Here is a 21,082-nt window from a genome sequence, read left to right as displayed (position 1 = left end):
TCTGATCTGGGATCAGGTTTGGCAAAATCTATAACATCCAGATGTTTCCTGTTACCTTGTATTTCCTGACTACAGGTCCAGGTGTTTCCTGTTACCTTGTACTTCCCGACTACAGGTCCAGGTGTTTCCTGTTACCTTGTACTTCCTGACTACAGGGTCCAGGTGTTTCCTGTTTGTATTTCCTGACTACAGGGTCCAGGTGTTTCCTGTTACCTTGTATTTCCTGACTACAGGGTCCAGGTGTTTCCTGTTTGTATTTCCTGACTACAGGGTCCAGGTGTTTCCTGTTACCTTGTACTTCCTGACTACAGGGTCCAGGTGTTTCCTGTTTGTATTTCCTGACTACAGGGTCCAGGTGTTTCCTGTTACCTTGTATTTCCTGACTACAGGGTCCAGGTGTTTCCTGTTTGTATTTCCTGACTACAGAGTCCAGGTGTTTCCTGTTATCTTGTATTTCCTGACTACAGGGTCCAGGTGTTTCCTGTTACCTTGTACTTCCTGACTTCAGGTCCAGGTGTTTCCTGTTACCTTGTATTTCCTGACTTCAGGTCCAGGTGTTTCCTGTTACTTTGTACTTCCTGACTACAGGGTCCAGGTGTTTCCTGTTACCTTGTACTTCCTGACTACAGGTCCAGTCCTCTGTGGGGAAGGTAGAACCTCCTGCATCAGGACAACATGAAGGAGTTAGATCACCAGTAAGTAGAACCCAGAGTGTGTGTGTGTGTGTGTGTGTGTCCTAGTATGATTCTCACCTTAGTGTTGCTCTCCTGTGTTTGACCCTGGGGGTAGCTGGTCTGACTCTGTGTTTGACCCTGGGGGTAGCTGGTCTGACTCTGCTGCAGGTCTTTGTCAGTCAGGCTAAACTCATTCCTCTGTCTGTCTCTCTCCAGCTCCCACTGCTGTAGATCCTGACGGTACTGAGACAGAGCCTCCTCGAGGGTCACCTGGTAACATAGCAACAACATCTCAGTCACACATCATATGTGCTTGTTTTACCAATGCACCGACTGTCTGGAGTCTTTCTGGACCTGCTGAGATGAGATGGATGAATAACCGTCTGCTAACATGTAACATGTCAAAATGGAAACATCTATAGACAAATGGACAGAATACTATTTACACTGTTGACGGTATTGAAACATCTACAGACAAACGGTCGTATGAGTGACCACCGTGACAAGAGTTTGTAGGTATATAAAGAGCTGTGATAAAGGTCCTCACCTCACAGATGATGTCTAGCTGGTAGAAGCTGGGGCTGCCAGAGGCCTGGAGAGTCAGGATACAGAGAGAGCTCTCCCCTGGAGACAGAGCACCGTGCTCTGGGTAGATCTGGACTGACTGCAGGGACAATAATCGCAGCAAGACACACACATAGTATTAAACAGCATTCACTGACACAACCCCCAAAAAACAACTCTCCCCATTCAACAAACATCCACAGAAAGAAGCACTAATTAATGTCCAGTAGGCTGCAGTTAATGTAAGCAAAAGTATGTACAGTACGCTGCAGTATGTCCAGTACGCTGCAGTATGTACAGTACGCTGCAGTATGTCCAGTACGCTGCAGTATGTACAGTACGCTGCAGTATGTCCAGTACGCTGCAGTATGTACAGTACGCTGCAGTATGTCCAGTATGTCCAGTACGCTGCAGTATGTACAGTACGCTGCAGTATGTCCAGTAGGTCCAGTACGCTGCAGTATGTACAGTATGCTGCAGTATGTCCAGTACGCTGACAAATGTCCAGTACGCTGCAGTATGTCCAGGACGCTGCAGTTCGTCCAGTACGCTGCAGTTTGTCCAGTATGCTGCAGTATGTCCAGTATGCTGCAGTAAGTCCAGTACGCTGCAGTATGTACAGTATGCTGCAGTATGTCCAGTACGCTGCAGTATGTCCAGTAGGCTGCAGTATGTACAGTACGCTGCAGTATGTCCAGTAGGTCCAGTACGCTGCAGTATGTCCAGTATGCTGCAGTATGTCCAGTACGCTGCAGTATGTCCAGTAGGCTGCAGTATGTACAGTACGCTGCAGTATGTCCAGTAGGCTGCAGTATGTCCAGTATGTACAGTATGCTGCAGTATGTCCAGTATGCTGCAGTATGTCCAGTACGCTGCAGTATGTCCAGTATGCTGCAGTATGTCCAGTATGTCCAGTACGCTGCAATATGTCCAGTACGCTGCAGTATGTCCAGTATGCTGTAGTATGTCCAGTATGTCCAGTACGCTGCAGTATGTCCAGTACGCTGCAGTATGTACAGTACGCTGCAGTATGTTCAGTACGCTCCAGTAGGCTGCAGTATGTACAGTACGCTGCAGTATGTCCAGTAGGCTGCAGTATGTCCAGTATGTCCAGTACGCTGCAGTATGTCCAGTACGCTACAGTATGTCCAGTATGATGCAGTATGTCCAGTATGTCCAGTACGCTGCAGTATGTCCAGTACGCTGCAGTATGTTCAGTACGCTCCAGTAGGCTGCATTATGTACAGTACGCTGCAGTATGTCCAATATGCTACAGCATGTCCAGTATGCTGCAGTATGTCCAGTACGCTGCAGTATGTACAGTACGCTGCAGTATGTCCAGTACGCTGCAGTATGTACAGTACGCTGCAGTATGTCCAGTAGGCTGCAGTATGTCCAGTAGGCTGCAGTATGTACAGTACGCTGCAGTAAGTCCAGTAGGCTGCAGTATGTCCAGTACGCTGCAGTATGTCCAGTACGCTGCAGTATGTCCAGTATGCTGCAGTATGTCCAGTATGCTGCAGTATGTCCAGTACGCTGAAGTATGTACAGTAGGCTGCAGTATGTCCAGTAGGCTGCAGTATGTCCAGTAGGCTGCAGTATGTACAGTACGCTGCAGTATGTCCAGTAGGCTGCAGTATGTCAAGTACGCTGCAGTATGTCCAGTAGGTTGCAGTATGTCCAGTAGGCTGCAGTATGTACAGTAGGTCCAGTATGCTGCAGTATGTACGGTATGCTGCAGTATGTCTAGGACACTGAAGTATGTCCAGTAGGCTGCAGTATGTACAGTATGCTGCAGTATGTACAGTATGTACAGTATGTACAGTATGCTGCAGTATGTACAGTATGTACAGTATGCTGCAGTATGCCCAGTACACTGCAGTATGTACAGTATACTGCAGTATGTCCAGTATGCTGCAGTATGTCCAGTAGGCTGCAGTATGTACAGTAGGTCCAGTATGCTGCAGTATGCCCAGTACACTGCAGTATGTACAGTATACTGCAGTATGTCCAGTAGGCTGCAGTATGTACAGTAGGTCCAGTATGCTGCAGTATGCCCAGTACACTGCAGTATGTACAGTATACTGCAGTATGTACAGTATGCTGCAGTATGCCCAGTACGCTGCAGTATGTACAGTATGCTGCAGTATGTACAGTATGCTGCAGTATGTCCAGTACGCTGCAGTATGTACAGTATACTGCAGTATGTACAGTATGCTGCAGTATGTACAGTATACTGCAGTATGTACAGTATGCTGCAGTATGTCCAGTACACTACAGTATATACAGTATACTGCAGTATGTCCAGGACGCTGCAGTACGTACAGTGTACAGCACAATCATAGATATATTTTACCCCAGTATCTGTGCGTTAGACGTCGACGATGAGTATGAGGTGTCTCCTCTCTAATGCCAAATTTGTATGTAGACCCTTTTTGGAAGAACATACCTACCGGCTGTAATGGCACTACATGACGATAGTTGCTCAGTGACGCTTGCAGAGCTGTCTAATGGGATTTGAATTGGAGCTTCCTGGGCGATGAGTACGAGGAGACACCTCATATTCCTCGACGACATCTCTAACACACAGATACCGGGGTAAGAGCCAAACCCCGCTAAACAACAACGCCCATAAGGTCTCCTTGAAGGAGAGATACTTTGACCTCAATGGGACAACCTGGTTAAAAAGTACATTTATCAGGCATATACAGGACTAGAAAAGTTAGTGGTCATTCACACATTCTTAAAAACGTAGGTGCTGAGCTAATATACTGCATGCTAACCTGGTCAGTCAGGTTCCAGGCTAATATACTGCATGCTAATCTGGTCAGTCAGGTTCCAGGCTAATATACTGCATGCTAACCTGGTCAGGTCCCAGGCTAATATACTGCATGCTAACCTGGTCAGTCAGGTTCCAGGCTAATATACTGCATGCTAATCTGGTCAGTCAGGTTCCAGGCTAATATACTGCATGCTAACCTGGTCAGGTCCCAGGCTAATATACTGCATGCTAACCTGGTCAGTCAGGTCCCAGGCTAATATACTGCATGCTAACCTGGTCAGTCAGGTTCCAGGCTAATATACTGCATGCTAACCTGGTCAGTCAGGTTCCAGGCTAATATACTGCATGCTAACCTGGTCAGTCAGGTTCCAGGCTAATATACTGCATGCTAACCTGGTCAGTCAGGCTCCAGGCTAATATACTGCACGCTAACCTGGTCAGTCAGGTTCCAGTTGTAGAGGACTCTGTCGCTGTGGGAGACATTCGTCAGGAACAGGACCCGTGTGGAGCGAGAGCAGACTGGGATGTCCCCAAGACACAATCTCTCCTCTGACAGGAACAGCACCTGCAGACGAGACAGAGGGCCGGGGTTATGAGTGTAGCCTCTGTCATACTTTATCACTAAAACATTGGCCAATAGGAGCCCCAGGACAGGTAGAGAGATACAAAGGGATCCCATGATGGCATTAGTTACAGTGGCAAGAAAAAGTATGTGAACCCCTTTGGAATGACCTGGATTTCTGCATAAATTGGTGATGAAAACAGATCTGATCTTCATCTAAGTCACAACAACAGACCAACACAGTCTGCTTTAACTAATAACACAAATTATCGTATTTTTCTTGTCTATATTGAATACATCATTTAAACATTCACAGTGTAGGTTGGAAAAAGTATGTGAACCCCTAGGCTAATGACTTCTCCAAAAGATAATTGGAGTCATGAGTCCGCTAACCTGGAGCCCAATCAATGAGACGAGATTGGAGATGTTGGTTAGAGCTGCCCTGCAATATAAAAAACACTCACAAAATGTGAGTTTGCTATTCACAAGAGGCATTGACTGATGTGAACCGGGCCTCGAACAAAAGAGATCTCAGAAGACCTAAGAATAAGAATTGTTGACTTGCATAGAGCTGGAAAGGGTTACAAAAGTATCTCTAAAAGCCTTGATGTTCATCAGTCCACGGTAAGACATTGTCTATAAATGGAGAAAGTTCAGCGCTGTTGCTACTCTCCCTAGGAGTGGCCGTCCTGCAAAGATGACTGCAAGAGCACAGTCCAGAATCCTCAATGAGGTTATGAAGAATCCTATAGTGTCAGCTAAAGACTTACAGAAACCTCTGGAGCATGCTAACATCTCTGTTGACGCGTCTACGATACGTAAAACACTGAACAAGAATGGTGTTCATGGGAGGACACCACGGAAGAAGCCACTGCTGTCCAAAAAAACATTGCTGCATGTCTGAAGTTTACAAAAGAGCACCTGGATGTTCCACAAAGCTACTGGCAAAATATTCTGTGGACAGATGAAACTAAAGTTGAGTTGTTTGGAAGGAACACACAACACTATGTGTGGAGAAAAAAAAGGCAACACACCAACATCAAAACCTCATCCCAACTGTAAAGCATCTCCACCCGGCACAGCCAGAAGAGGACTGCCCATCTCTCATAGCCTGGTTCCTCTATAGGTTTCTTCCTAGGTTTTGGCCTTTCTAGGGAGTTTTTCCTAGCCACCGTGCTTCTACACCTGCATTGCTTGCTGTTTGGATATCTTTGAGATATCAGCTGATGTACGAAGGGCTATATACAGTGCCTTGCGAAAGTATTCGGCCCCCTTGAACTTTGCGACCTTTTGCCACATTTCAGGCTTCAAACATAAAGATATAAAACTGTATTTTTTTGTGAAGAATCAACCACAAGTGGGACACAATCATGAAGTGGAACGACATTTATTGGATATTTCAAACTTTTTTAACAAATCAAAAACTGAAAAATTGGGCGTGCAAAATTATTCAGCCCCTTTAAGTTAATACTTTGTAGCGCCACCTTTTGCTGCGATTACAGCTGTAAGTCGCTTGGGGTATGTCTCTATCAGTTTTGCACATCGAGAGACTGAAATTTTTTCCCATTCCTCCTTGCAAAACAGCTCGAGCTCAGTGAGGTTGGATGGAGAGCATTTGTGAACAGCAGTTTTCAGTTCTTTCCACAGATTCTCGATTGGATTCAGGTCTGGACTTTGACTTGGCCATTCTAACACCTGGATATGTTTATTTTTGAACCATTCCATTGTAGATTTTGCTTTATGTTTTGGATCATTGTCTTGTTGGAAGACAAATATCCGTCCCAGTCTCAGGTCTTTTGCAGACTCCATCAGGTTTTCTTCCAGAATGGTCCTGTATTTGGCTCCATCCATCTTCCCATCAATTTTAACCATCTTCCCTGCCCCTGCTGAAGAAAAGCAGGCCCAAACCATGATGCTGCCACCACCATGTTTGACATTGGGGATGGTGTGTTCAGCTGTGTTGCTTTTACGCCAAACATAACGTTTTGCATTGTTGCCAAAAAGGTCAATTTTGGTTTCATCTGACCAGAGCACCTTCTTCCACATGTTTGGTGTGTCTCCCAGGTGGCTTGTGGCAAACTTTAAACAACACTTTTTATGGATATCTTTAAGAAATGGCTTTCTTCTTGCCACTCTTCCATAAAGGCCAGATTTGTGCAATATACGACTGATTGTTGTCCTATGGACAGAGTCTCCCACCTCAGCTGTAGATCTCTGCAGTTCATCCAGAGTGATCATGGGCCTCTTGGCTGCATCTCTGATCAGTCTTCTCCTTGTATGAGCTGAAAGTTTAGAGGGACGGCCAGGTCTTGGTAGATTTGCAGTGGTCTGATACTCCTTCCATTTCAATATTATCGCTTGCACAGTGCTCCTTGGGATGTTTAAAGCTTGGGAAATCTTTTTGTATCCAAATCCGGCTTTAAACTTCTTCACAACAGTATCTCGGACCTGCCTGGTGTGTTCCTTGTTCTTCATGATGCTCTCTGCGCTTTTAACGGACCTCTGAGACTATCACAGTGCAGGTGCATTTATACGGAGACTTGATTACACACAGGTGGATTGTATTTATCATCATTAGTCATTTAGGTCAACATTGGATCATTCAGAGATCCTCACTGAACTTCTGGAGAGAGTTTGCTGCATTGAAAGTAAAGGGGCTGAATAATTTTGCACGCCCAATTTTTCCGTTTTTGATTTGTTAAAAAAGTTTGAAATATCCAATAAATGTCGTTCCACTTCATGATTGTGTCCCACTTGTTGTTGATTCTTCACAAAAAAATACAGTTTTATATCTTTATGTTTGAAGCCTGAAATGTGGCAAAAGGTCGCAAAGTTCAAGGGGGCCGAATACTTTCGCAAGGCACTGTAAATAAATTTGATTTGATTTGGTGGAGGGAGCATCATGGTTTGAAGCTGCTTTGCTGCCTCAGGGCCTGGACAGCTTGCTATCGTCGACGGAAAAATGAATTCCCAAGTTTATCAAGACATTTTGCAGGAGAATGTAAGGCTATCTGTCCACCAACTGAAGCTCAAGAGAAGTTGGGTGATGCAACAGGACAATGACCCAAAACACAGAAGTAAATCAACAACAGAAGAAAATACGCCTTCTGGAGTGGCCCAGTCAGAGTCCTGACCTCAACCCGATTGAGATGCTGTGGCATGAACTCAAGAGAGCGGTTCACACCAGACATCTTTAGAATATTGCTGAACTGAAACAGTTTTATAAAGAGGAATGGTCCAAAATTCCTCCTGACCGTTGTGCAGGTCTGATCCACAACTACAGAAAAATATTGGTTGAGGTTATTGCTGCAAAAAGGAGGGTCAACCAGTTTTTAAATCCAGGGGTTCACATACTTTTCCCACCCTGCACTGTGGATGTTTACACGGTGTGTTCAATAAAGACATGAAAACATATAATTTTTGTGTGTTATTAGTTCAAGCAGACTGTGTTTGTCTGTTGTTGTGACCTAGATGAAGATCAGATCAAATTTGATGACCAATTTATAATAGAATAATGCCGACTAAGCAGAGACTTAGTCATGCAGGTGGTTCTGGGAAAATCGAGCCAACTATCTTGTCATTGCAAGAGACATGCTCTACCAACTGAGCCAAACAGGACCAGGTAAGACTATATGGGAAGAGGTAGATGGGCCACTCACCTGGTTGGGCAGGGCCATCCTCTGTGTGCTGGGGACAGACATGTAGCCATCATGAAGCTGTAGTGGTGCCGACTCTCCCAGCACACTGTTATCAAACCCACAGCCTTCAAAAGTCAACAGCATGGTGTCTCCCTCCAGCACATGGATAGAGATGTCCACCTGGAAATAAACACAGGGCTGTGTGACGAGGAGGAGGATGGTACAACGGCAGGAGAGAGGAAGAGGAAGATGTTACAACGACAGGAGAGAGGAGGAGGATGGTACAACGACAGGAGAGAGGAGGATGGTACAATAAACACAGGGCTGTGTGAGGAGGAGGAGGAGGCAGGAGAGAGGAAGAGGAAGATGGTACAATGGCAGGAGAGAGGAGGATGGTACAATAAACACAGGGCTGTGTGAGGAGGAGGAGGATGGTACAACGGCAGGAGAGAGGAAGAGGAAGATGTTACAACGACAGGAGAGAGGAGGAGGATGGTACAACGACAGGAGAGAGGAGGATGGTACAATAAACACAGGGCTGTGTGAGGAGGAGGAGGATGGGTACAACGGCAGGAGAGAGGAAGAGGAAGATGGTACAACGACAGGAGATGGCATCTAGAATACCTAGAAGGATACCAGTTTTTCCCCTTCGGACTTCAAACTGCAAATCTAGGGTGGCATGCCCGTCTCTCTAACCTGTAGGTCACCTAACAGAGGGTTGCTACTCACACTGTAAGTCTTGGCCTCCAGGGGGGAGAGGACCCACTCCAGCAGGGCTGTCCTGCCAGGCGTCACCTCTCCCTGGGGGTTGAGACACTGCAGCACGGGGTGACCAAAGTTATCAGCCGTCAGCTGCTCAAGGGGCTCTGTGTCCACACGGTACCTCAGAGGGACAGCCCCTCCGTTGTACAGCTCATACACCTGTAATACACCAACCAGACACTGTGACGACTCTCCATGATGAAGGGATGAATGTTTACATATCTTGAATTACTCATCATATATATATATATATATATACATTCTATACTATTCTACTGTATCTTAGTCTATGCTGCTCTGACATTACACACAACTCTAAGTAAAATAATGAAATTAAGAATATATAAATATATGGATGAGTATTGGGTATATGCTGTTAGATATTACTGCAATGTTGGCGCTAGAAACACAAGCATTTCGCTACACCCGCAATAACATCTGCTATAAACATGTGTATGTGACCAATACGTTTAGATTTGATTTAGATTTAGATTTGATGAAGAATTAGCTGAAACTGAGGGTCGTAGTGAATGATACGCTTTCTGGTGTAATTATAGCGGTCTTCAAATCAAATTTAAATTGTATTTGTCACATGCGCCAAATACAACGTTACAGGGAAATACTTACTTACAAGCTCTTAACCAACAATTCAGTTTTAAGAAAATGACCTAAAAAATACAAAATAAAAGTAACAAATAATTAAAAAGAGCAGCAGTAAAATAAGAATAGCGAGGCAGAGGGAAACCACCAAGGTGGGTTCTATACATTGGTGACGGGATGAGGTGAGTTTCCCAACCTTTTACACTGCAAACCAATCACTTATTGTGAAGCCTGAGCAGGGAGTCTAACCTGTTTAGGTGGACTGAACCCCCCGATTGGCACTGGGGCAAAGACGTGCTTGGTGCAGGTGAAGTGGAGGTAGTGTCTGTCTCTCTCCACCGTCACTCCCATGAAGTTCAACTGCACACAGACAAACAAAACGGAGACCGTCGGTATTATCAGCACGAGATACAGTTGTATTCTATCCTCAGCCCAGACATCTAAAAAAGACTGGTTCCCAAGACGACATCTGATCCTGAATGAACAAACCCAGACATCTAAAAAAGACTGGTTCCCAAGACGACATCTGGTCCTGAATGAACAAACCCAGACATCTAAAAAGACTGGTTCCCAAGACGACATCTGATCCTGAATGAACAAACCCAGACATCTAAAAAGACTGGTTCCCAAGACGACATCTGATCCTGAATTAACAAACCCAGACATGTAAAATCCTGGTTCCCAAGACGACGTCTGATCCTGAATTAACAAACCCAGACATCTAAAATTCTGGTTCCCAAGACAACATCTGATCCTGAATTAACAAGCAGGTTCAACGGAGAGGTCTAGACTAGAATCTGTTTCATAGGAAAACCGGCGCATAAAATATGACTGTTTTGTCTCACCAGAATCTCTCTGCCGTGAGACAGCTTGAACAGGACTGGGAGACGGTCAGTACCAACAAAGTTATGTCTGTGAACAACAACAACAACAACAAGACGGACGGTATGTGAAGAATATTAAATCACGTCATTATTTTCTTGAATGATTTATTATTAAGGGCTATTATTTTTTGTTGTGTCTGTGTATCCAACCTCAATAGCCGAGTAATTTGGAAGTAGTGCAACATGAGACTAGAGCAGGGAGTGGAGGGGATATGTAGAGATAATAATGGACCTACAGTATTTGAAAATAACTGCCCTTCTTCTCGCCTACTGATTAATTTTAACGACTAAAATCAGTTTGGACATTGAATTTCTAAATCCTGATGTGGCCCTAAAGCCCAAAAATGTTGCCCACCCCTGGATTAGAGCATACCTGTAGCTAAATGTTACTGCCTTCTGCTGTCCTGGGTGTAGTTTACCAGAGCGGGGTGCTATATTAAACAGCCTGTTATCCTGCGCCTTCATGTGGTGGAGCTCTGTAGCGCTGAACTCCCCAGTCTCAGCCCAGTACTCAAGCTCTATCTGTTGGTCTTCTGGGAACAGGAACGACCTGGAGGGAGTGGAGGTTAGCATAGAATAGCATAGCTTAGTTTAGAGCATAGCCTAACATAGAAAAGCATAGCATAACATAGAAAAGCATAGCCTAACATAGAAAAGCATAGCACAACATAGGATAGAAAAGCATAGCATAACATAGGATAGAAAAGCATAGCACAACATAGGATAGAAAAGCATAGCACAACATAGGATAGAAAAGCATAGCATAACATAGGATAGAAAAGCATAGCACAACATAGGATAGAAAAGCATAGCACAACATAACATAGGATAGAAAAGCATAGCATAACATAGGATAGAAAAGCATAGCATAACATAGGATAGAAAAGCATAGCACAACATAGGATAGAAAAGCATAGCACAACATAGGATAGAAAAGCATAGCATAACATAGGATAGAAAAGCATAGCACAACATAGGATAGAAAAGCATAGCACAACATAACATAGGATAGAAAAGCATAGCATAACATAGGATAGAATAGAAAAGCATAGCACAACATAGGATAGAAAAGCATAGCATAACATAGGATAGAAAAGCATAGCACAACATAGCCTAACATAGAAAAGCATAGCATAACATAGCCTAACATAGAAAAGCATAGCATAACATAGGATAGAAAAGCATAGCATAACATAGAATAGAAAAGCATGGCATAACATAGAAAAGCATAACATAGCATAACATAGGATAGAAAAGCATAGCATAACATAGAATAGAAAAGCATAGCACAACATAACATAGAATAGAAAAGCATAGCACAACATAATATAGCATAGCATAACATAGCATAGAATAGAAAAGCATAGCACAACATAACATAGAATAGAAAAGCATAGCACAACATAACATAGAATAGAAAAGCATAGCACAACATAGAATAGCATAACATAGAATAGAAAAGCATAGCACAACATAACATAGAATAGAAAAGCATAGCACAACATAATATAGAATAGAAAAGCATAGCACAACATAACATAGCATAGCATAACATAGAATAGAAAAGCATAGCACAATATAACATAGCATAGCATAACATAGCATAGAATAGAAAAGCATAGCACAACATAACATAGCATAACATAGCATAGAATAGAAAAGCATAGCACAACATAACATAGCATAGCATAACATAGCATAGAACACATAGAAAAACATAGCATAGCATAGAAAAGCATAGCACAGCATAACAAAGCATAGAATAACACAGCATATTAGCATAGCATTACAGATACTGACCACTCGACAGCGATGCTCCCAGTGTTCTCAAACATCAGCAGCACATTGGAGGGGTCTGAGCCCAGCGGAGCAGCGCTGAAGTTGAAATCCAACATGGCCGCCGTGAAGATGGAGGGACAGCGACGCAGACTGGAGGAAGTGGGGGACAGACACACCTCAACTACACACGGTATATAACGGCAGGCCAATTCCATTCACTGATATTACAAATGTCACAACAGTTCATAGATGGGTAGATAGGGGTTGGTGTCAATTCACATTTCAATTGAGTGTTTTTGGGGGGATTTTCAGTTTGTTCTCTGAATTGACTGAATTGAAAAGGATTTGAATGACTGACTTGAAAAGGAATCGAATGACTGTCTTGAAAAGGAATCGAATGACTGACTTGAAAAGGAATCGAATGACTGACTTGAAAAGGAATCGAATGACTGACTTGAAAAGGAATCGAATGACTGACTTGAAAAGGAATCGAATGACTGTCTTGAAAAGGAATCGAATGACTGACTTGAAAAGGAATCGAATGACTGACTTGAAAAGGAATCGAATGACTGACTTGAAAAGGAATCGAATGACTGACTTGAAAAGGAATCGAATGACTGTCTTGAAAAGGAATCGAATGACTGTCTTGAAAAGGAATCGAATGACTGACTTGAAAAGGAATCGAATGACTGACTTGAAAAGGAATCGAATGACTGACTTGAAAAGGAATCGAATGACTGTCTTGAAAAGGAATCGAATGACTGACTTGAAAAGGAATCGAATGACTGACTTGAAAAGGAATCGAATGACTGTCTTGAAAAGGAATCGAATGACTGACTTGAAAAGGAATCGAATGACTGTCTTGAAAAGGAATCGAATGACTGTCTTGAAAAGGAATCGAATGACTGACTTGAAAAGGAATCGAATGACTGACTTGAAAAGGAATCGAATGACTGTCTTGAAAAGGAATCGAATGACTGTCTTGAAAAGGAATCGAATGACTGACTTGAAAAGGAATCGAATGACTGACTTGAAAAGGAATCGAATGACTGACTTGAAAAGGAATCGAATGACTGACTTGAAAAGGAATTGAATGACTGAATTGAAAAGGAATCGAATCCAATCCTAAAATGGAATTGACCTCCTTTTTTGCCTTGCTTCACTCCACAGTCACCAAGAGACTTGTGTTTATCTGACAAAGTTCATAGTCCCTACTAACCCACCTGTGTCTGGTGGGCACCCGGTAGGTGAGCTCCGGAGGGGCGGGGTCTCGCTGCAGGTGGGCGTTGAGGTGTCCCAGAGAAAAGAGGCTCCAGATCTGCAGCTTGCTGAGCCCCTCCACGCTGCCGCTGCAACGCACATCTGTCACCTCCAGGGTGGGGAACACCCCTTCACCCTGCACCTGGCACAGAGCCTGGGGAGCATCCAGCACAGAGCCTGGAGGCAGAGAGAGGGGAGAGAGATAGACAGTCCAAGGACCACAGTCGAGCAGCACAGCCCACCACCGGGAGGGAGAGAGGGGAAAGAGACAGACAGTCCAGGGACCACAGTCGAACAGCACAGCCAACCACCGGGAGGGAGAGGGAGGAGAGAGTACAGAGAGGAGAAAGAGACAGACAGTCCAGGGACCACAGTCAAGCAGCACACAGCCCACCACCGGGAGGGAGAGAGGGGAAAGAGACAGACAGTCCAGGGACCACAGTCGAACAGCACAGCCAACCACCGGGAGGGAGAGGGAGGAGAGAGTACAGAGAGGAGAAAGAGACAGACAGTCCAGGGACCACAGTCGAAAAGCACAGCCAACCACCGGGAGGGAGAGGGAGGAGAGAGACAAACAGTCAAGGGGAGAGGGAAAGGTTAGGAAAATTCTTAAAAACAACCATTACATCACAGTTACTCATTGAAATGCTGATGCTGGGGACCTACCTGCAGAGCTGAGTATCTGCTGTCTAACAGGGGAACCTACCTGCAGAGCTGAGTGTCTGCTGTCTATCAGGGGACCTACCTGCAGAGCTGAGTATCTGCTGTCTATCAGGGGACCTACCTGCAGAGCTGAGTATCTGCTGTCTATCAGGGGACCTACCTGCAGAGCTGAGTATCTGCTGTCTAACAGGATACCTACCTGCAGAGCTGAGTATCTGCTGTCTAACAGGATACCTACCTGCAGAGCTGAGTATCTGCTGTCTAACAGGAGACCTACCTGCAGAGCTGAGTGTCTGGTATGTGAGGTCCCAGCAGTATCTGGTCCTCCTGGCAGGCCTCACGGTGGAGCGGATCAGCAGCCTGGAGCGAGCTGGGATGGTGCCTCTCTCAGAGTCCAGCTCCAGGGCTTTAATACACAGAACAGGATAAAGCTATTAACCACTGAACCTGGAGGAGCTGGAGGAGATGGGTCTGTTATGGGACAGTGAACCTGGAGGAGATGGAGGAGATGGGTCTGTTATGGGACAGTGAACCTGGAGGAGATGGGTCTGTTATGGGACAGTGAACCTGGAGGAGATGGAGGAGATGGGTCTGTTATGGGACAGTGAACCTGGAGGTGATGGGTCTGTTATGGGACAGTGAACCTGGAGGAGATGGAGGAGATGGGTCTGTTATGGGACAGTGAACCTGGAGGAGATGGAGGAGATAGGTCTGTTATGAGACAGTGAATGTGGAGGAGATGGGTCTGTTATGGGACAGTGAACCTGGAGGAGATGGAGGAGATAGGTCTGTTATGAGACAGTGAATGTGGAGGAGATGGGTCTGTTATGGGACAGTGAACCTGGAGGAGATGGGTCTGTTATGGGACAGTGAACCTGGAGGAGATGGGTCTGTTATGGGACAGTGAACCTGGAGGAGATGGAGGAGATGGATCTGTTATGGGACAGTGAACCTGGAGGAGATGGGTCTGTTATGGGACAGTGAACCTGGAGGAGATGGGTCTGTTATGGGACAATGAACCTGGAGGAGATGGGTCTGTTATGGGACAGTGAACCTGGAGGAGATGGGTCTGTTATGGGACAGTGAACCTGGAGGAGATGGGTCTGTTATGGGACAGTGAACCTGGAGGAGATGGAGGAGATGGGTCTGTTATGGGACAGTGAACCTGGAGGAGATGGAGGAGATGGGTATGTTATGGGACAGTGAACCTGGAGGAGATGGGTCTGTTATGGGACAGTGAACCTGGAGGAGATGGGTCTGTTATGGGACAGTGGACCTGGAGGAGATGGAGGAGATGGGTCTGTTATGGGACAGTGAACCTGGAGGAGATGGAGGAGATGGGTCTGTTATGGGACAGTGAACCTGGAGGAGATGGAAGAGATGGGTCTGTTATGGGACAGTGAACCTGGAGGAGATGGGTCTGTTATGGGACAGTGAACCTGGAGGAGATGGGTCTGTTATGGGACAATGAACCTGGAGGAGATGGGTCTGTTATGGGACAGTGAACCTGGAGGAGATGGGTCTGTTATGGGACAGTGAACCTGGAGGAGATGGAGGAGATGGGTCTGTTATGAGACAGTGAACCTGGAGGAAATGGAGGAGATGGGTCTGTTATGAGACAGTGAACCTGGAGGAAATGGAGGAGATGGGTCTGTTATGAGACAGTGAATGTGGAGGAGATGGGTCTGTTATGGGACAGTGAACCTGGAGGAGATGGGTCTGTTATGGGACAGTGAACCTGGAGGAGATGGGTCTGTTATGGGACAGTGAACCTGGAGGAGATGGGTCTGTTATGGGACAGTGAACCTGGAGGAGTGTTGGCCAAAGACAGACTCCAGTGGCAGACGATGTTTGTGGCTTTATGAAGAGGGTTTAGTAAGTAAGTAAGCTGAACAAAAACAGAACAGAATCACAGTGTGGTGTGACCGGGGAGTTTCAAGCCAATCACGTCGCCTCTCAGCTGCACTAGCGAGCTCGGCTACACTGCCGTACTCCCCATCCCCCTACAGCAGTGGTACATACGGTGGAGAACGCAGGTACGTACACCACCGCCCCCACCACACATGGTGGCACCACCAGTATGAGGTAACGGTAGTAGTCTCAGCAGCATGTCCACGTTGGCACGGTGATGCGGGCTGTAATATCGGTCCCATGTAGGCTGCCAACATCATGGTCGATGCACCTGTGGTATGAGGTTGTATCGTCTGGCTGAATGCACAACAGATAAGTCGCTACGGATAAGTCGCTACGGATAAGTCGCTACTGATAAGTCGCTACTGATAAGTCGCTACGGATAAGTCGCTACGGATAAGTCGCTACTGATAAGTCGCTACTGATAGTCGCTACTGATAAGTCGCTACGGATAAGTCGCTACGGATAAGTCGCTACGGATAAGTCGCTACTGATAAGTCGCTACTGATAAGTCGCTACTGATAAGTCGCTACGGATAAGTCGCTACTGATAAGTCGCTACGGATAAGTCGCTACGGATAAGTCGCTACGGATAAGTCGCTACGGATAAGTCGCTACGGATAAGTCGCTACTGATAAGTCGCTACTGATAAGTCGCTACTGATAAGTCGCTACGGATAAGTCGCTACTGATAAGTCGCTACGGATAAGTTGCTACGGATAAGTCGCTACGGATAAGTCGCTACGGATAAGAACATCTGCTAAATGACTCAATGATTGAAGATAAACTTTTAAGTCATATGTGGCGTAACACTTATTCGTCATTGGAAGTGTACAAGAGCACCAAACTGGGCATCACACAACAAAAGACTGGAACGACGCTCTCAGTAACTCAATAACTCAGTAAGTCAGTAAGTCAGTAAGTCAGTAACTCAGTAAGTCAGTAAGTCAGTAAGTCAGTAACTCAGTAAGTCAGTAAGTCAGTAACTCAGTAACTCAGTAAGTCAGTAAGTCAGTTACAGTTGTACAAAAAAAACAGTACAAACATTCTAATGAGCCCCTAGATGGGCTTGGTGTGGGTTAGTTGTGTTGGGCTTGGTGTGGGTTGGTTGTGTTGGGCTTGGTGTGGGTTAGTTGTGTTGGGCTTGGTGTGGGTTGGTTGTGTTGGGCTTGGTGTGGGCTGGTTGTGTTGGGCTTGGTGTGGGCTGGTTGTGCTGGGCTTGGTGTGGGCTGGTTGTGTTGGGCTTGGTGTGGGCTGGTTGTGTTGGTCTTGGTGTGGGTTGGTTGTGTTGGTCTTGGTGTGGGCTGGTTGTGTTGGTCTTGGTGTGGGTTGGTTGTGTTGGTCTTGGTGTGGGTTGGTTGTGTTGGTCTTGGTGTGGGCTGGCCGTGTTGGGCTGGCCATGTTGGGCTTGGTGTGGGGTGGTTGTGTTGGTCTTGGTGTGGGCTGGTTGTGTTGGGCTTGGTGTGTTGGGCTTGGTGTGGGCTGGCCGTGTTGGGCTGGCCATGTTGGGCTTGGTGTGGGCTGGTTGTGTTGGGCTTGGTGTGGGCTGGTTGTGTTGGGCTTGGTGTGGGCTGGTTGTTTTGGGTTGGTGTGGGCTGGTTGTGTTGGGCTTGGTGTGGGCTTGTTGTGCTGGGCTTGGTGTGTGCTGGTTGTGTTGGGCTGGCCATGTTGGGCTTGGTGTGGGGTGGTTGTGTTGGTCTTGGTGTGGGCTGGTTGTGTTGGGCTTGGTGTGTTGGGCTTGGTGTGGGCTGGCCGTGTTGGGCTGGCCATGTTGGGCTTGGTGTGGGCTGGTTGTGTTGGGCTTGGTGTGGGCTGGTTGTGTTGGGCTTGGTGTGGGCTGGTTGTTTTGGGTTGGTGTGGGCTGGTTGTGTTGGGCTTGGTGTGGGCTTGTTGTGCTGGGCTTGGTGTGTGCTGGTTGTGTTGGGCTGGCCATGTTGGTCTTGGTGTGGGCTGGTTGTGTTGGGCTTGGTGTTGGCTGGCCGTGTTGGGCTGGCCATGTTGGTCTTGGTGTGGGCTGGTTGTGTTGGTCTTGGTGTGGGCTGGTTGTGTTGGTCTTGGTGTGGGTTGGTTGTGTTGGTCTTGGTGTGGGCTGGTTGTGTTGGGCTTGGTATTGACTTGGCGTGGGCTGGTTGTGTTGGGCTTGGTGTGGGCTGGCCGTGTTGGGCTGGCCATGTTGGGCTTGGTGTGGGCTGGTTGTGTTGGGCTTGATGTGGGCTGGTTGTGTTGGGCTTGGTGTGGGCTGGCCCGTGTTGGCTTGTTGTGGACTGGTCGTGTTGGGCTTGGTGTGGGCTGGCCTGTGTTGGCTTGGTGTGGGCTGGTGTTGCCTGGCCCGTGTTGGCTTGGTGTGGGCTGGCCCGTGTTGGCTTGGTGTGGGCTGGTTGTGTTGGGCTTGGTGTGGGCTTGTTGTTGGCTTTGTGTGGGATGGTTGTGTTGGGCTTGGTGTGGGCTAGTTGTGTTGGGCTTGGTGTGGGCTGGTTGTGTTGGGCTTGGTATTGACTTGGCGTGGGCTGGTTGTGTTGGGCTTGGTGTGGGCTGGTTGTGTTGGGCTTGGTGTGGGCTGGCCCGTGTTGGCTTGGTGTGGGCTGGTTGTGTTGGGCTTGGTGTGGGCTTGTTGTGTTGGGCTTGGTATTGACTTGGCGTGGGCTGGTTGTGTTGGGCTTGGTGTGGGCTGGTTGTGTTGGGCTTGGTGCGGGAGGGCCCGTGTTGGCTTGGTGTGGGCTGGTTGTGTTGGGCTTGGTGTGGGCTTGTTGTGTTGGGCTTGGTATTGACTTGGCGTGGGCTGGTTGTGTTGGGCTTGGTGTGGGCTGGTTGTGTTGGGCTTGGTATTGACTTGGCGTGGGATAGCCCGTGCCCACCTTGCCCACTGAATACCTACATGGGGCCAATGGGGTCATGTTGGCTGGGACGAGTATAGCTCAAATCGTCTATTGATTCTGTCTCGGATTGGTTGTCTTTGCGGAGGGGGAGGAGCATGGTTGGGAAGGCATTTGTGTAAAGTAACATAGATGTGGCAGTAGAGGTTCAATACATGGAGAGAGAGAGAAGATTTCAGGATGTTGTACCAACTCTGTGAGATCTCAGGGGTATCTCATACGTACCAACAGGGTCTTTCTTCTGTGAGTTCTCAGGGGTATCTCATACGTACCAACAGGGTCTTTCTTCTGTGAGTTCTCAGGCAACCCCGGGTCTAGCAGGCTCTGTTGTACAGCCAAACAGAAGCTGACAGAACAGGAACCATTGTTGATGAGAGGCACCTCGAAGGACCTACAGTCTCCCACCAACACCTCCCCCAGATTCAGCACCCCATGCTCTGCCTGGAGAGAGAGAGAACCAATTACAGAGTTTCCACCCTAACACAGACACTAACACAATTCACCTGGGAGGGGGGGGTCTGAGGAGACTAACACCTGGATGGATCCTTTGGAGGCCATGCCCACTACTTTCAGGGGGAGGCGGGACTTCCTGCATCCGGGCGTCTGGATTGGCCAGAAGGTCAGGTTGGGCTTCAGATTGTAAACCATTTCCTCAAATGGGGTGAAGGACCACGTCTGCACCTGGGAGGAGGAAAATCACAACCTCTACTTAACCAACACTCAACCTCCACTCAAACTCTACTTAACCAACACTCAACCTCCACTCAACCAACTCAATCAATAGCCAGTATCAATCTTTCTTTCAAAGACAGCCAGTCTCACCAACATTGTCATGACTCTTTCCCTGGAGGCAGCTCTGCTAACCCTACTGCCTAAATCTAACCTTAACCACTCTGTTAACCCTACTGCCTAAACCTAACCTTAACCACTCTGCTAACCCTACTGCCTAAACCTAACCTTAACCACTCTGCTAACCCTACTGCCTAAACCTAACCTTAACCACTCTGCTAACCCTACTGCCTAAACCTAACCACTCTGCTAACCCTACTGCCTAAACCTAACCACTCTGCTAACCCTACTGCCTAAACCTAACCACTCTGCTAACCCTACTGCCTAAACCTAACCACTCTGCTAACCCTACTGACTAAACCTAACCACTCTGCTAACCCTACTGTCTAAACCTAACCTAACCACTCTGCTAACCCTACTGACTAAACCTAACCATTCTGCTAACCCTACTGCCTAAACCTAACCACTCTGCTAACCCTACTGCCTAAACCTAACCACTCTGTTAACCCTACTGACTAAACCTAACCACTCTGCTAACCCTACTGTCTAAACCTAACCTAACCACTCTGCTAACCCTACTGACTAAACCTAACCACTCTGCTAACCCTACTGCCTAAAACTAACCACTCTGCTAACCCTACTGACTAAACCTAACCACTCTGCTAACCCTACTGCCTAAACCTAACCTTAACCACTCTGCTAACCCTACTGCCTAAACCTAACCACTCTGCTAACCCTACTGCCTAAACCTAACCACTCTGCTAACCCTACTGCCTAAACCTAACCTTAACCACTCTGCTAACCCTACTGCCTAAACCTAACCACTCTGCTAACCCTACTGACTAAACCTAACCTTAACCACTCTGCTAACCCTACTGTCTAAACCTAACCTTAACCACTCTGCTAACCCTACTGCCTAAACCTTAACCACTCTGCTAACCCTACTGCCTAAACCTAACCTTAACCACTCTGCTAACCCTACTGCCTAAACCTAACCACTCTGTTAACCCTACTGCCTAAACCTAACCTTAACCACTCTGCTAACCCTACTGTCTAAACCTAACCTTAACCACTCTGCTAACCCTACTGCCTAAACCTTAACCACTCTGCTAACCCTACTGCCTAAACCTAACCTTAACCACTCTGCTAACCCTACTGTCTAAACCTAACCTTAACCACTCTGCTAACCCTACTGTCTAAACCTAACCTAACCTCTCTGCTAACCCTACTGCCTAAACCTAACCACTCTGCTAACCCTACTGTCTAAACCTAACCTTAACCACTCTGATAACCCTACTGTCTAAACCTAACCACTCTGCTAACCCTACTGTCTAAACCTAACC

General features: G+C 46.7%; 1 protein-coding gene and 1 long non-coding RNA gene across 2 annotated transcripts in view; both read right to left on the bottom strand.

The window, feature by feature from the left end:
• LOC149972915 (uncharacterized) overlaps positions 1-21,082 on the bottom strand; it is a 1,172,247-nt gene that overhangs the window by 955,615 nt on the left and 195,550 nt on the right. The gene's annotated exons all lie outside the window — the stretch shown is intronic.
• The window catches only part of cfap65 (cilia and flagella associated protein 65), a 70,306-nt gene that overhangs the window by 20,112 nt on the left and 29,112 nt on the right, over positions 1-21,082 (bottom strand). The window contains exons 15-28 of the mRNA XM_036959450.2: positions 19,485-19,631; positions 19,223-19,391; positions 14,446-14,574; positions 13,469-13,682; positions 12,267-12,395; positions 10,840-11,016; positions 10,428-10,494; positions 9,832-9,942; positions 8,950-9,141; positions 8,242-8,400; positions 4,454-4,585; positions 1,222-1,338; positions 753-944; positions 610-660 (exon numbers count right to left, since the gene is read on the bottom strand). Coding sequence (XP_036815345.2) covers positions 610-660; positions 753-944; positions 1,222-1,338; positions 4,454-4,585; positions 8,242-8,400; positions 8,950-9,141; positions 9,832-9,942; positions 10,428-10,494; positions 10,840-11,016; positions 12,267-12,395; positions 13,469-13,682; positions 14,446-14,574; positions 19,223-19,391; positions 19,485-19,631 — 1,986 coding nt within the window. The remainder of the gene's footprint in view (positions 1-609; positions 661-752; positions 945-1,221; positions 1,339-4,453; positions 4,586-8,241; positions 8,401-8,949; positions 9,142-9,831; positions 9,943-10,427; positions 10,495-10,839; positions 11,017-12,266; positions 12,396-13,468; positions 13,683-14,445; positions 14,575-19,222; positions 19,392-19,484; positions 19,632-21,082) is intronic.

This window comes from Oncorhynchus mykiss, chromosome 22 (genome assembly GCF_057628025.1).
Source record: "Oncorhynchus mykiss isolate SJ-2025 chromosome 22, ASM5762802v1, whole genome shotgun sequence".
NCBI lineage: Eukaryota > Metazoa > Chordata > Actinopteri > Salmoniformes > Salmonidae > Oncorhynchus > Oncorhynchus mykiss.
The sequence above is the reverse complement of the archived record's forward strand: the minus strand, read 5'-3'. Positions and strand labels throughout refer to the sequence as shown.